The sequence below is a fragment of the Pterocles gutturalis genome, unplaced genomic scaffold (genome assembly GCF_000699245.1).
Source record: "Pterocles gutturalis isolate BGI_N339 unplaced genomic scaffold, ASM69924v1 scaffold45096, whole genome shotgun sequence".
Classification (NCBI taxonomy): Eukaryota; Metazoa; Chordata; class Aves; order Pterocliformes; family Pteroclidae; genus Pterocles; species Pterocles gutturalis.
Genome location: NW_010107166.1, coordinates 84,131 through 97,747, shown reverse-complemented (window position 1 = coordinate 97,747; position 13,617 = coordinate 84,131). Strand labels below are relative to the sequence as shown.

The window sequence follows — 13,617 nt, the reverse complement described above, 5'->3', positions numbered from 1 at the left end:
CAATGTTAACATCTCCATGGCACAACAGATGGGGAGGCCTTCCAAGCACACAATTTCTCTCACACTTGGTTTAAGAGCTCTTCCATTTTTCTATGCATTTACGCTGCACCTCTGACTTGAGATATTTGATCCAGAATAATGATAATGCTTTGCTTTTCTTCATTCCAGCCTTTACTCAATCTCCTTTACAAACATCGCTAGGGAGTAACAGGGCCTCAGGAGGCAGAAAGCCCAGCCAAAGCTCGCCTGTGAGTCCCTGGCAAAGCTAGGACTAGAAGACAGACATACTCGATTCTTCTCTCGTTTGAGAAGCAGCTCTGGTTGACATGGGTCTGAACTTTGGAGATGATCTGCCTGCTAAGCTATAGCACATTTATGATCTGTGGGTTTCTAGTCTGACTTGGCTTCATTTCCTAACTTTTCATTTTCTTTTTAGGGAACCAGACTGTTCACTGGGTTTGGCAGCTGATGGCTATTAACAGTCACACTCCAATAACCAAGGGATAGTTAGAACAGCATTAAATATTTGCACTGTGCAGCAAGGCTATACTTCATCTCAGTACACAGGAATCCCATGCTCTTTTCACACTGGAAGAAAACCCACCTTATTGCTATTCAAATCTATCTGTCTGCCTCTCTTCCCATACTGTCATTACGCATGCAAGGCCTGTCAGTGCCATTGACACAAAAAACCCCTCTCGCTTTATGCCAGCACCAGTGACACCTGAAATAAAACAAGACACGTATTACTGCTTTTGAAAAATTTGTTTATTTGGCCTTCATTTTCTAATAAGGTTGCTTATTGCATGTCTTTACTTCTCCTGCCCTGCAAGGGTGCATGTTTTTTCTCACAGAACAGCTTATAGATAACTCTATATGAAAAGTGGGTTTTGGCAACTGAGGTTTGTCCATTTTGTGTGTTCCTGGTTAAACTGTGAAGCTTTGTTTTGAGCACAGTTTTCTCCCCTCATCATCTTAACTGCCATTTTGAGTCTAATCTTTTAGGAAATATCCTACATAGGCACTCCTAGTGGTCCGCTTTTAAAAAGCAAAATTTATTTTGGCCTCTGCAGGAAGCATTTAAAGCACATAATGAATAATGTTTGACACAGGAGTCAGTTAGCAGTCATTTTAGATTAACAACACTGCTCAGAAAAAAACCTTGCAGGGGATTAGACCAAGGGAAAGATGCTTAGGCAATAACCTCTGAGCCAGGTGGTTGCTGAACTATTCACAATAGACATAACTATCTCTGATGGTCTTAAGTGTGAGAATTATCTCCAGGAAGAGAACTATGAGTTAGTGAGATATAAAACAATAGGCTCATGCTCTAATACAAGCTGTTAGCACCGCACATGTTCTCTTCTCATTTAATCTTCAAGACTTGCAGACAGTAGCAGTTGGTGCCCAAATTAAGACTTCCTCTCTCCCTTTGATCTTATGCAAAAACTAATGAATTGTATAATCTCCAACACCTCTGAAATCCCGCTGTTTAAAGGGAAACAATCCCTACCTTTGCCATGCCTGTCTCAATTCACTAAATGGGAGCTATATTTAACAGCAGGCCAATCACATGATCGCTGACAAGGAACAGCACAAGGATCTGTAATCCTAATGCTCTGGAGCTGTGATTGCTATAAATCCTTTGCAGAATGATTTCTTTTAAATCTCAAACATGTCATCACACTTTTAATTAACATTTCTTTATGAAAACTGTGGATAAGACCCTTTAAATTAAACATTGTTCCCAGACTTGTCATCTTGAAACAGTGTGCATTTCTATTGTCATTCTCATGTAGCATATTTTACTTCGCTTTCTAAGTAAAGCTTTTTAAATTTCCTTTCCCCTCCTTTGCCTTCCCTGTCTTAACCCTCAAACAAGTAGTAACAGCTAGCACCATTTTTTAAGCGTAAACAAATAGCTTTTAGTTAGTTCATGTACAAAAGGGAAAATTCAAATAATCAAAACACTAGCAATGAGGACAAGCAGAGGTACTGCCTCACTTGAATTCTTACCCCCTTCACCTCTTCAGTTTACTGTCCAATTGAGCTTACCATCTTCTTTACAAAGAGAAAGAGATGAGAGAGGAAAATGATCTGTCCAAAGCAACAAAGAGGATCACCTGCAGAAAGGGAAACCTTTATTCCTGATTACCAGCTCTTAATTCTTCTCAGCTCTTTAGCAGGTAGCTTTCTGAATACCAGGCCCATTTCCTTGCCTGTTGATCTCAGCAGTATTGCTACTCAGTTATGTGGCACTACAGCAAGCCTAAAATGCTCAATGCTGGGCACAGGAGATGCAGTCTTATTTCCAGCAAAATGGAAGAGTTTTATCTGAGTGAGGGTGATATGCTTTGGCCAGTGGCTAGTGGAAAATGGATTTCCAATATTTGTTTTCCTGGAAGTGACCCAGGTAAGAACCCTGGGTTTGAGTGATGGCTCGAGCTCAGTGACAGACTCACTTCAGTTATCTCATCTGGGATTTGAGACAGTGGCACATGTCACTGGCAGACAACTCTTTCAACAATGTTTTTCAGGAAGCTCAGTTTTCTAACATGCTCCTGTGTGGAATAAGTGGGTAGAGGACCAAAAAGAGTGGAAGAATACTTGTGACAGAGAATATTAAGGATGGCACCATTATCCATTATATAGGCAAAAAAGCCCTTAATCAGTGAGAAGCAGGAAAGAAACACAGATCCTGAAAAGAATCCAGAATGAAATTGTCAGGCAATTTGTCAGCACAAATTGAAATTATTTAGCATGATTTAGCAATATGTTTCTAAGTATCTATATATCATCCAAGAACATCCATTGACAGATATGGGAAAAATAATGAATGGCTAAACAGAGCAGGTCAGACTCTGATGCCCTTCCATGAATTGGGTAGTTTATTCCTCAGCTGCTCCCACTGGCTTCAAATTATGCTTTGTGTCTGACACTCAGAGCCAAATGTCAGGAGCCCAAGCTCAGCAGGCACATCAGTGGAAAAGCTCAGAACAGAACCTCTGACTTGACTCTTTGCATCCTGCATTGAAAACAAGGCATAGCATAGAGAAAGAAAACGAGAAAGAACCCCGCACTATATTATGACTACCTTCCTTTACATATCCTCCCTTCCTTTGCAGTAGTTATGCTGCCCTGTAGCTTCATTGGTATGGTAAATAATGTTTATGTATTTATATTCTGTTTTAAATAGGACATATTATCTAGCCAGGACATTGATAAAGTTGCTTCAAAAGGAATAGAAAGTGTCATGGATGCGGAGCAAAGGGAACAGCAAATTTAACCACTAGACCATTGTGTTTTTCTTTACTGACAGCCAGATTCATGCAGTAAGTATGGTGTGGCATATGTGACCATACATTAAAAGCAGGGACTGCAACATGTCCTTCCTCACCTGTAAGCTTTTCTTGGTTAAAATATATTGCATGGATACATCCAAGTTAAAGAATTAAAAATAACTATGAGTTGTAAAAAATAACATTCTTCTGATCAACCCATAAAGCCTGAAGATCATGCACACGGTAGCCTCTTTCAGTTTTGTTTGCAGTTCCATTTTCACTCCAATATATTAATTCCTCTTCCTCTCTCCTATGCTAGACCATGAGAAATGTAAAGTCCAAAGCTCTTTCAAGAGTGGCACTATGAAGAAACCAGACAAGTCTTATTTGCACAAACCTGTTTGTGAGTAGGTCCACAGACAGACAAGGCCTGTACATGCAAGCTTTTTCAGATAGAAACTGTGAGCCCGAGTCCTTGATGGCTTGCGATGGTGGAGTTCGATGGCCCCATGAGGATTTTCATAAGCGCCTAGTTTGAAGCTCCTTGATGTACTTGCAGGGAACCCACTAGGTGCTCTCTAAGATGACAGACCCTGTTGTCCAATGTATCAGACTGGATACTGGGCCAAACAAGGGAACTGGGATCGTAGCTTTGATTTTTCCCCATGCTCTTTGCAATACACAAACTGTAGTAACAACATTCAATCTCTGTGTGTCCCTTGTTCCATGCCATGCAGTAAAGTGCGAAGACTGCACTGACTTAACTTTCTTTGATGAACCCTAGCATTAATTTTTCATCTCTCCTCTGGTACAAACACCAAACTGATGTCCCTTCCCTTCCTTACTGCTGAGATCACTCTTGAACACCCACCTAGTCACTGAAAGTCATGTATAAAATGTTGAGATTCAGCATGTACCATGGTAACCCATTTCCTCTTCCCATTTCAGTATGATAAATGGACGAAAGCTGGATACATACCAATACAACACCAGGAGTTACTGTATGACAATTTTTTATGTATCAGTATCAAATTACATAGCAAAGTAATGAATGCAGTGTCAGATCACCTCTTTGAATACTGTAAATACAAACAAAATCCACCATATCACTTAATTATCCAAAGTAAATTAAAAGTTTAAAAATGTGCGTTTCAGAGATTCCATTTGGCATATCCTGTCACTATATCCTGCATAAATATTTCTGTACCTCATTTTCACTATGTGTACCTTAATTAAATACAGCCTCTAGAAAGCCCACATGGAGGAGATAGGATCTATCCGTATTTTTATGTTCATCATCAACTCATCCATCTGCCCTGAAATCACTGAAGCTACCTATCTGCTATCTCACCTGACAGATGAATATGACTGTACATAGAGTGGCCAGACCCTGCTCTCATATAGTGCCAGACCTGAAGCTACTGGCATCATTGCAAGATGACGGAATGCATGACATCAGCTTTGGATCAGGTCCTTAAATTATTGACAAAACAGTCATTTCACTTTCATGGAAGCTGGGCTGAACCTGATGGCCAGATTTTGTACACTTAAATAGGTAAGGAAATTCTTGGGACATTTACACCGCTCTTTACACTAGTGTGACCCCACTATACAGAAAGAACAATTCCTGATTTATAAAGTCAGGTCTGTTGATTTCACGTAAGTTGAGTAGGATTTGGCCACAGCTGGATACAAAATAGATAACTCAACACATGTATTTTAATGGTGTTAATCAGCAGTGTCATTTACATGGGAATTCCTATAAACTGTGTAAACAGAACAATTTTTCCTGATGGATGAGAGAATAAGCTTCACTTAGCACTGTTTGCAAAAGTTAAGATTACTGAGACATTGTAGTTGTATGAAAAGGAAAATACCATAGAAATACATATTTTGTTAACAATACAATGAACAAAAGTACAGAAGTGTTGATGCAGGTAATTGGAAAGGTGAGGAAAGGGAAGGAGGAAAAATTTAGGCAGCAATTCCATGGCAACATGGGAATTACTCTTGATCCCTCCAATTTACCAGTATCAGTGGAAGTCAGGCTTCTCTGGGAAGGTGCAACCTGAACGCTTGATAATTACGCTGGCTGCATAATGTCCAGCCCGGATGCACTCAGTCACTGGCTGGTCATAGACGAGTTGTGAGAGAAAGCCTGTGGAACAAAGCAGGAGAAAAAAAGAAGGAAGAAAATGGTTAGATTTGGGTTTTAAGTGTATCAGTTTACCACAGGGCAAAGCCCTGAAATAATGGCCTAGCCGTATGTACATTTGTAGCCTGGGTACTTTAAATTTAGTATTGTGCTTGAGTGACATGCTGAGATGGAGTGCTGCTGTTCTTACCTGAAGTCTCCATTTGGTAGCTTCTAGTAAATGAAAGATTATCAAGACTGATCTTTATTAGTGCCCTCAAAATGATTTTACCAGAGTTCGTGCTCTCTTCTTTTCCAGAGAGAACCCCTGATTCCTTAAATACCATTTTAAAAACAAAGAAGTTTTCCCTGCTGAAGAGAGCTCCTGTTCATACTGGCTACAACTACAGCCCCACACAACTGTCACTCTGCAAGCAAGAGAAAGGCACATAACAAATAAATATTATTTATATTCACAGTTATAGATGTTCACAATGAAAAGAAGGTGAGAATTTTTCACCTGATGAGGAAAGTTAGATAACATCTGTTGCCCCTGATTATGGGAAATTTAACCTAAGACTTCAGAAACAGTGGGTACCTTTTAGCATGTTCAGAGTCAGGGCACTTTGTTAACTGCTTTAGCTAACAAAGCCCTAGCATGCATGGCTTACAAAACCAGAAATCACTGGGAACTGAGTGTTTTGAAAACCAGAGAACCTCTTTAAATGAATATAAGCAGACAGTCCTAAAAAGGAGATTATTCACAGGTACTTGGAAAAGTTAAGTACAAGTGGCACCAGAAATGGAGTCCCTCATTCCCGAAACATTTTGTCTCGGTTGAAACTATTGTGATTGAAAGCATGACAGAACTTAAGGCAGAGGTGAAACATCTATTTTACATTTGTAACAGGTTTTCAAGATGTGAAAAGTAAACTTAGTATCTTAGAATTTAAAACTCCACTCTATTATTCTAGAGGTAGTATTTTATTCACTTTTATACTGTTTTTAATATATTTCAGATGTATCTCTCTTCCTCATCCAATCACAGAAGGAAAGTGAGACTTGCCCAGGAAAATCACAATTCCAGCAAGCTGAAACATGTTCTTTTTAAAGCTTTCACCCACCATTTCAAGTTCCCATGTCACACTCTGACAGGCCTTGGGCCTTGATAGTACAAATCTAGTCTTGAAACCACGTCTCACATAAGGACTATGTAGCTCATAGGTACCAATTTCTGACATATTACAGATTTTGATTCAAAGATGATACGTTTTGCTAGCTTGCTTCCAAATACACTTTCTCTGTTCAGCTTGGTTAGTATTGGAACAAAGACTCTACATTATATTGTGATGCTCTCATTTAACTTGTGCTCCTTTTCTAAATATTTTCTTTTGTGGCCCATTAAAGCATATTTTTAAAAGATTATAAAATATTTTATCCTACGCAATAATGTCTGCTCCTTGAAGATTAAAAGTAATGTAAAATATGAAAAATAAGGTTAGATTAATGAAGGATAATACTGGTGAGCAAAAGACTCAGTTTTCATGAATTACTAAATCTATCTTGGCTTCTCAGTTATGACTGATAGTGAAAAGAAGCCTAGTTGATGTATAGCTTTCTCTAAACTGCACTGAATGGGAGAAGAGTTTGAAACTACTAAATCTATAAATCAAACACTTTTCATTGGAATAGGGAGGCCATCGAAAGTAGGTATTTTAGTTGACAACTAGGGGAAAACTTGTATGTTTCTGACATCAATACTTTTCTAGAGAACTACATATTAGCTGGAATTTCACAGATACTGACTAACACTAGCTGGGAAAAAATGACTGCTTCACCAACAAAAGTTAAGTCCATAAGCACAAGTGGAGAAGACAGTTTTTTTCAGTATACAAAGATGAGCATCTGAAATGGGAAGAAATTGTGCTGTGAGTGCTATCATTGATGGCAGTCAGGGGATGACAGACAACACAACTGTGGCAGGATGGTCCAGCTGTAGTAGCTGAATAACAGTTGAGAAATTCAAACAGCACGCCTGGCAGAAATCGGACCATTTCTGAATAACAAGATGAAAATGGTCTGCTCTCCATTAAATTAACATGCATTCTTAGGAGGAACTTTCTTGGATATGCAGAGAATGTCAATCATTAAATTTAATCTGCCTGGGAGGCAAGAGCTTGCCAGTGTGCTTCTGGGTTGTTAAAACCTGGGAGCAAGTTGTAACCGTATGTAAAACGAGGCTGTTAAGACAGTCCATTTCTGACTCAGTAAGAATCAAAGATGCACTGGGCAGGCCTCCAAAGGCAAACACAAGGCTAGCTTTTGTGCAGAGCATGAATTTAGAGAGGGCTTTATCCATGAAAGAACAACTGTCCTCTATGTTTATGACACAGGCATCAAACATACATGAAGATAAGAAAATCAAACAACAGTAGCACCATAAAACATGAATTATTTTTCAATACCACCTAGACTGAGACTGTCAACACCTCCCAGGCTCACTGTAGTATCAAGCTAGCATGTATCTTTTGTCTTCAGTGAAGCTACTTCTTGTTTACTCTGATCTAAGTTAAAGCAGAATCAGGTGAAAAAAACATCCTGTTCTAATTGGAGATAGAAATGAGAGATCTCTGTGATTTCAGAGTGGTGGTGAAATGACATTAAGTACTGCTGTCATACATGAGATATGTAGAAACTGCAGTGGGGAGTTTGCCCTCAAACCATTCTCTTGTCTGTTGACTTTCTCTTAAAAGGTATGTATTTCATAGATGAAATAGAAATAGCAGTATCTGACACAATATCGCATGGAATGACAATATAAATACACATATCACAAACACAGAACTACATCATATACTAAGACTAGGCAGTTGGCAGAGCAGACCCAGAGGGAACACCAGAAAGCACTGGTATTTGAGCAAAGAAACAAAGAGCTCTATCAGGTCAGCTGCCTTAGCTGCAGAATGTTCTTTTTAGTTAATGCAGTAAAAAGCCACATAGTCAGAATATAATTCAGAGTTTGCCTCCTCCAGTGTATAAGGTACTGTGATGCAAACCCCATGAGTCATACTCTCAAAGGATGGATTCAGATCTCTGAGTTCCAGCTGAAGAAGTTACTGACCCATATGTTTTTCACCATCCTTCTTTGCTGCTTGTATAACGTGTTACTCTGTCAAAATGAGCCAAGATTAGTTTAAACAGTAAGGTGTTGAATAGTAGATCTTTGCTAACCCAGCTGATTGAAAATGCAGTGGGTTAGTGAGTACTCAAACAGCTCTACCAGCGAGCAGGGCAGTGGAGGGAAGATGATAAGCAGTTGAAGGCTGTAATCTCTTTAAGTTGCCATGTCTGGAAATGCAAGAAGATAAGTGAACATGGCTTCAGGCTTCACACTCCTCTACAATTTCACAGACAGAAAGGGCAGGAATGAACTCTGATCCTGTATAACGGACCTGGGATCACAGAACTAGATCATCCCAGCACATACTAAAGTGGCGCATTAACTATTTTAACTTCTTCCATGGCCTGAACTAGTTCCTGGCTATCATTGGAGTGAAGTGCATTTTGGCTACACAAGACAACCTCACTTCAAATATTTCACCAAAACAAGCAAGCAATAATGTCTACCATCTTCCATTTGCCACTATTCTGCACTAGCATTTCTACACTGCTGAAGCTGTAGACAGTGTTACATGCGACGAGTACCACTCTCTTCACACTAGAACACAACGGCAAGAACCAAACTCAAGGCTTTCCCACTTGTCTGCCTTTTGCCCTGACGTCCAAAGTGTTTATAGACTAAAAGAAATTGCAGTTGCAGGATGTCTAGTAGGCCACCTTGCTGTAATTAGCCATCTCAGTAAGCTTTCAGAGTAGACTGGGATGCCTTTTGTCCCTCACAGGTGTGGACATCCAAGTAACCAGCTTGTACCTAGTCATGATAAGAACTCATTTGGAACTGTGTCCAATTCATCCCACTTATTCATCAACTTCCTAGAAAGCAAAGACAACTTTGCTTCAAAAGCTGCTTTAAACCTTAGAGTGGTACAAAATGTATTTGCATTCCTAGATGATGGAAGTGATAACATACCAACAGCTACTTTTGGCCCATAATTATTTATTTTCTGCTCAGTAGAGAAAGGTATCTCTGAAATCACTTTGCTCTGAAAAGTGTGCCTGAAATAACTGACAGTTAATCTTTATTATCGTCAGCTTCCTTACTACACATGCTCAAAGACAATGCTTATAATTGTTAGGTCTGCAAACAGAATTGGGGACAGAAAACTCAAGTTGCTTTCTTCCTTTTTGTGCTCACCACCAAATGAAAAGTTCTGCAAGCCAAGTGCCAGAAGTGGTGCTTGTGCCTCAAAATCCAGACCCAAACCAAGGCCCTCACTGAAACCAGCTCAAATCTCTTCGGGAATGTCAACACAAATCTGACAAGACACAGCAAGACAGTCCACTGACTGACACAAAAGGTGTTGTCTTTACTTTGTTACTTCTAAGAGTTGAGTAGCACTTAAAAATCATTAAAGGAGAACCCAGTTCATTTTCTTGTGGCACAAGCAAAACAGACATTTCAAAGGCAATTTCACTGAAATAAGTGATTCCTCTGAAAGTTTTGTTTCCTGATTATCAGTGGTAATTCTGAATGAATGCCTAGTGTCAGTGCAGTTGGATAGGAATGTGGGAGTCCAATAGTGGAGATTTTAAAACAGTTCTGGTCTGCTTCAGTAATGGTTTAACAACACTTAAAAACAGCTCATACTGAAGACAAATGTTTCATTTCAAATTGTACACTTGACAATTAATTTTAATGACTGTTAATTACTAATGCTGTCTGGAAATCCGTTTATAGCCTCCGACACCCAGCTCCCCCACTACTCGGCTTTCTGCAGTCTCTCTCATACTTCCAACCTCTATAAAATGCCCAAGGCAAAATTAATGTACTTTTTTAAATGCAAGAGAGAAAAGAAAAAAAAAATCAATTATCAAATGCATTAATTATAAACAATTACAAGCTGACCCTTCGTCAGAGCCCCTCAAAACATTTTTGCTATGTGATGTTCCCAGAGAATCCTCTTCCAGATGAACCCTGAAACATCTAATATAATCCATGCTAGCCAGGCCATTCACCAGCAAAATTGTTGCAGATACAGAAAGGATCATGCATAGCTGAGCTGCCTCCTCTTTTTATTTTTTTTTAATTTAAATCTTCCACAGCTTTATTTGTGAACTCCCTTTTTAAAATGGTGCCATTCCACTAAGGGGGACAGTTGCAAGCACCTTTTTTCACTCTCGTTTACATACAGCATTTATCACAGTTGCTTGAACGCTCATCTATTTTTATGTGATCCCACTAGCTTTCCAGGCCAGCAGTGTGGGAAGATAGAGTTTTCAAGAAACATTACCCTAGCAATTTATGACGGAGGCTTTTTTGGATGTCTCTTAGCGCTGTTGGAGTGGGTTAATGTTGTGGTAGCATGAGTCTGGTCAGTTGTAATCAGCTGGTTGGCAATGCTGGTGCCAAGGGCCAACCAGCCAACCTAGATTTTGTGAAAAGGTGTTGGCATCAGATGATTCTGCAATATAGTCATTGAACGACCATACGTCGACATGCCGAGGTTTCTCCTTTTTAAATTTTGTGGCAGATGGTGGATATTACAGCCAAGAACTGTGGTAAGCCAGAGGCCCTGCCCTTTGCTATCAAACTGAATGTTAGCTATTCTAAATGGAAAGGTTTTCGATTAAGGGTGGGATTTGACTTCTATTTTCATGCATTTTGGCACTGTGGTCTGACACGTTAGGCGTACTGTATATAAGACAAATTAAATGTAAGCATCTTCAAATACACAATACTTCTTTCAACCTTCACACACCTTAGCTCTTTGTCTCTCAGAATATATTGCAAGAATTATTCCACACATGCACACGTATGTTATTAACTACAAATGTATACATGTACAAACAAGTGCACACAGTAAACAAGAGTCTTTCCATCTCCTAAAATGAGATTGCTTTGTGCTTCCGCAGAACTGTACTGCCAGGCTAATTACAAGGGAGAGAAAAAAGGTTACCAACCCTTTCAGAAAACCAGTCATTTAAGATGCACATCTAACAAGTGGAAACCTTGAAATCTCACTCTCATTGAAAAGAACATTAGAAAAGACTTCCTGACTATACCACTGGAGGAAAGTTTAATAAAAACTAATTAAACTACAAAAATCCCAAGTGGTTAACTGATTTTAGGGGCTAAATTTCTGGCAATTCTAATTATCCTCTTGCGGCTTCACTTAGCATTTCACAACCATGACAGATGACAATGAAAAACTGCAGTTAAATTCATCCTCTCTGACACCATGCTAAGCACTAGCTTCTCCCTCTCCAAGTAAAATCAATACCATGTTTGAGTAAACACGTTTACAGCTTTATTAGGATGTCTCGCTTGTTCTGTAACAGCTACTTGAAGCTGTGGTAACAAATCGACTCAACTCTGTTAAACCTAGAGAGCTGAGTAAGAGGCTCATCGATAAGGTTGTTATAAAAATAAACTGCAGGAGATCAGAAAGCTGGAACAAATGGCTTGGTAAATGTCAATATTTTTACTTCCAGAGAATGACAAAACTATGAGATCACTAATAGAATGTTTCGGAAGTCTATATTTATTTATAAAATGGTCACATGCTAAATGCATTTCACAGTTTATGTACAACCCTCTTACACAAACTTCTTGATTTCTAATCACTAGCACGGATACTAAACCAAGCATGTTTTCAAGAAAAGCAGTTAGTATTAGTATTGCTGTCCCTATCCCTCTTGTTTTCTTTATATTTACAGACACATTCTGAATGCATTGAATTTCTGTAAGGATCACTCAGATGGGTGTACTTTTTCCTCAGTCTGAGGTTATACAGTCATTTATGGACACATGCAAATAATGCAATTTTGCTTTACTAGATGCCTATGAAAAAGTTTAGCAGCCTTTTCCTGGAATGGAGAGGAGGTGTTGAATACCTAAAGCAAAAAAGAGTTCAGACCGTAATGCTTTAAACCATTAAATGTGGGAAAAGGTAATGAAATATTCCTGCAAAAATGTAACAATAAAAACAATGAAATAAAACTCCACTACATCTCTGTTGTTCCATTAGGAATCAGTTACTTAAGGCTGAATAATTTTATTGCATTGCATATATGATTACCACCGTCTGGACCCACTGGGCCAGCTCATTGGAGCTCGTAGAATAAGGTGTGAGCATACCTCCCAAGGCCTGTGTAGATGCTTGGGTCCATCAGAGAGTCTCTCTACGTAAAACTAACAGTCTAGTTTCTTTGATGCCTTTGTGCAAGTAGGAACAGTGTTTGTAACTCTAGGGGTCTGGTCCTGAAGGCTGTGCAATGGATGGAGAAAACTTAACCTGATTTGAAGCCTGCTGAGACTGATGGGAGTTTTCCAGTCACTGGTCTATGCTTTGACTTACTACTGTCCACCCTTTGAGGGAGGACAGCTCAAAGCTGGAGGAGAGGCTTAAGTGTTTTATACTGTGACACCCTCCACATTAATCACCCTCAGTGGACTCTATTTATAACCTGTTGTATATCACCTCTATTAAACTCTCCAGCACATATCACTGTCCAAGAAAAGAATCATTTCAGTCTACAATATGCTCCAAGAAAGATGGGATGGAGGAAAGCGGCAACAAATTATAACTTCTGATGGTTTGTTCCTATTTTTCATTTTTAAGTCCACATGATGATCCATGGGAAATTCCTTTTGGATCAGAATCTGGTGGCTTTGGGCTTGTCTCCAACAGCCAGGATCAGGGGAAAATATTTGATTTAAAAAAAAACCCCTCCAAGCTTACAAGGACTATTCCAGGCACTATATATGCCAAATCAAACACAGGTATTTTCATTGGAAGCATCTTCTCTAACTATCTGAAAAAACTACTTTCCAGGCTAATATTTATCTTTGTTTGTCCTAAAAATACTTCCTAGAAAGTCTCCTAGAAGTGTTCTTCAAATGCTAAAATTCTCCTTAGCCATTTTTGAGACAGCAGAATGAAATAAGCTTTCATTTATTAGGACCCGAGGAAATTTTCTGAGCCACAAAACAGATCTGTTGTATTGACATTAAATGGTGCAGATTACTAAACCTACTGCTTGGGATAAGAGGAAGACAATTTAACTAATTTAATGTAGAAA

General features: G+C 39.1%; 1 protein-coding gene across 1 annotated transcript in view; it reads right to left on the bottom strand.

Moving 5' to 3' along the window:
• Positions 1 to 5,314: 5,314 nt before the first annotated feature.
• The window catches only part of ADK (adenosine kinase), a gene marked incomplete at its 5' end in the record, with an annotated part of 80,641 nt that continues 72,338 nt past the window's right edge, over positions 5,315 to 13,617 (bottom strand). The window contains one exon of the mRNA XM_010088005.1: positions 5,315 to 5,439. Within this exon, the coding sequence (XP_010086307.1) occupies positions 5,315 to 5,439 (125 nt within the window). The remainder of the gene's footprint in view (positions 5,440 to 13,617) is intronic.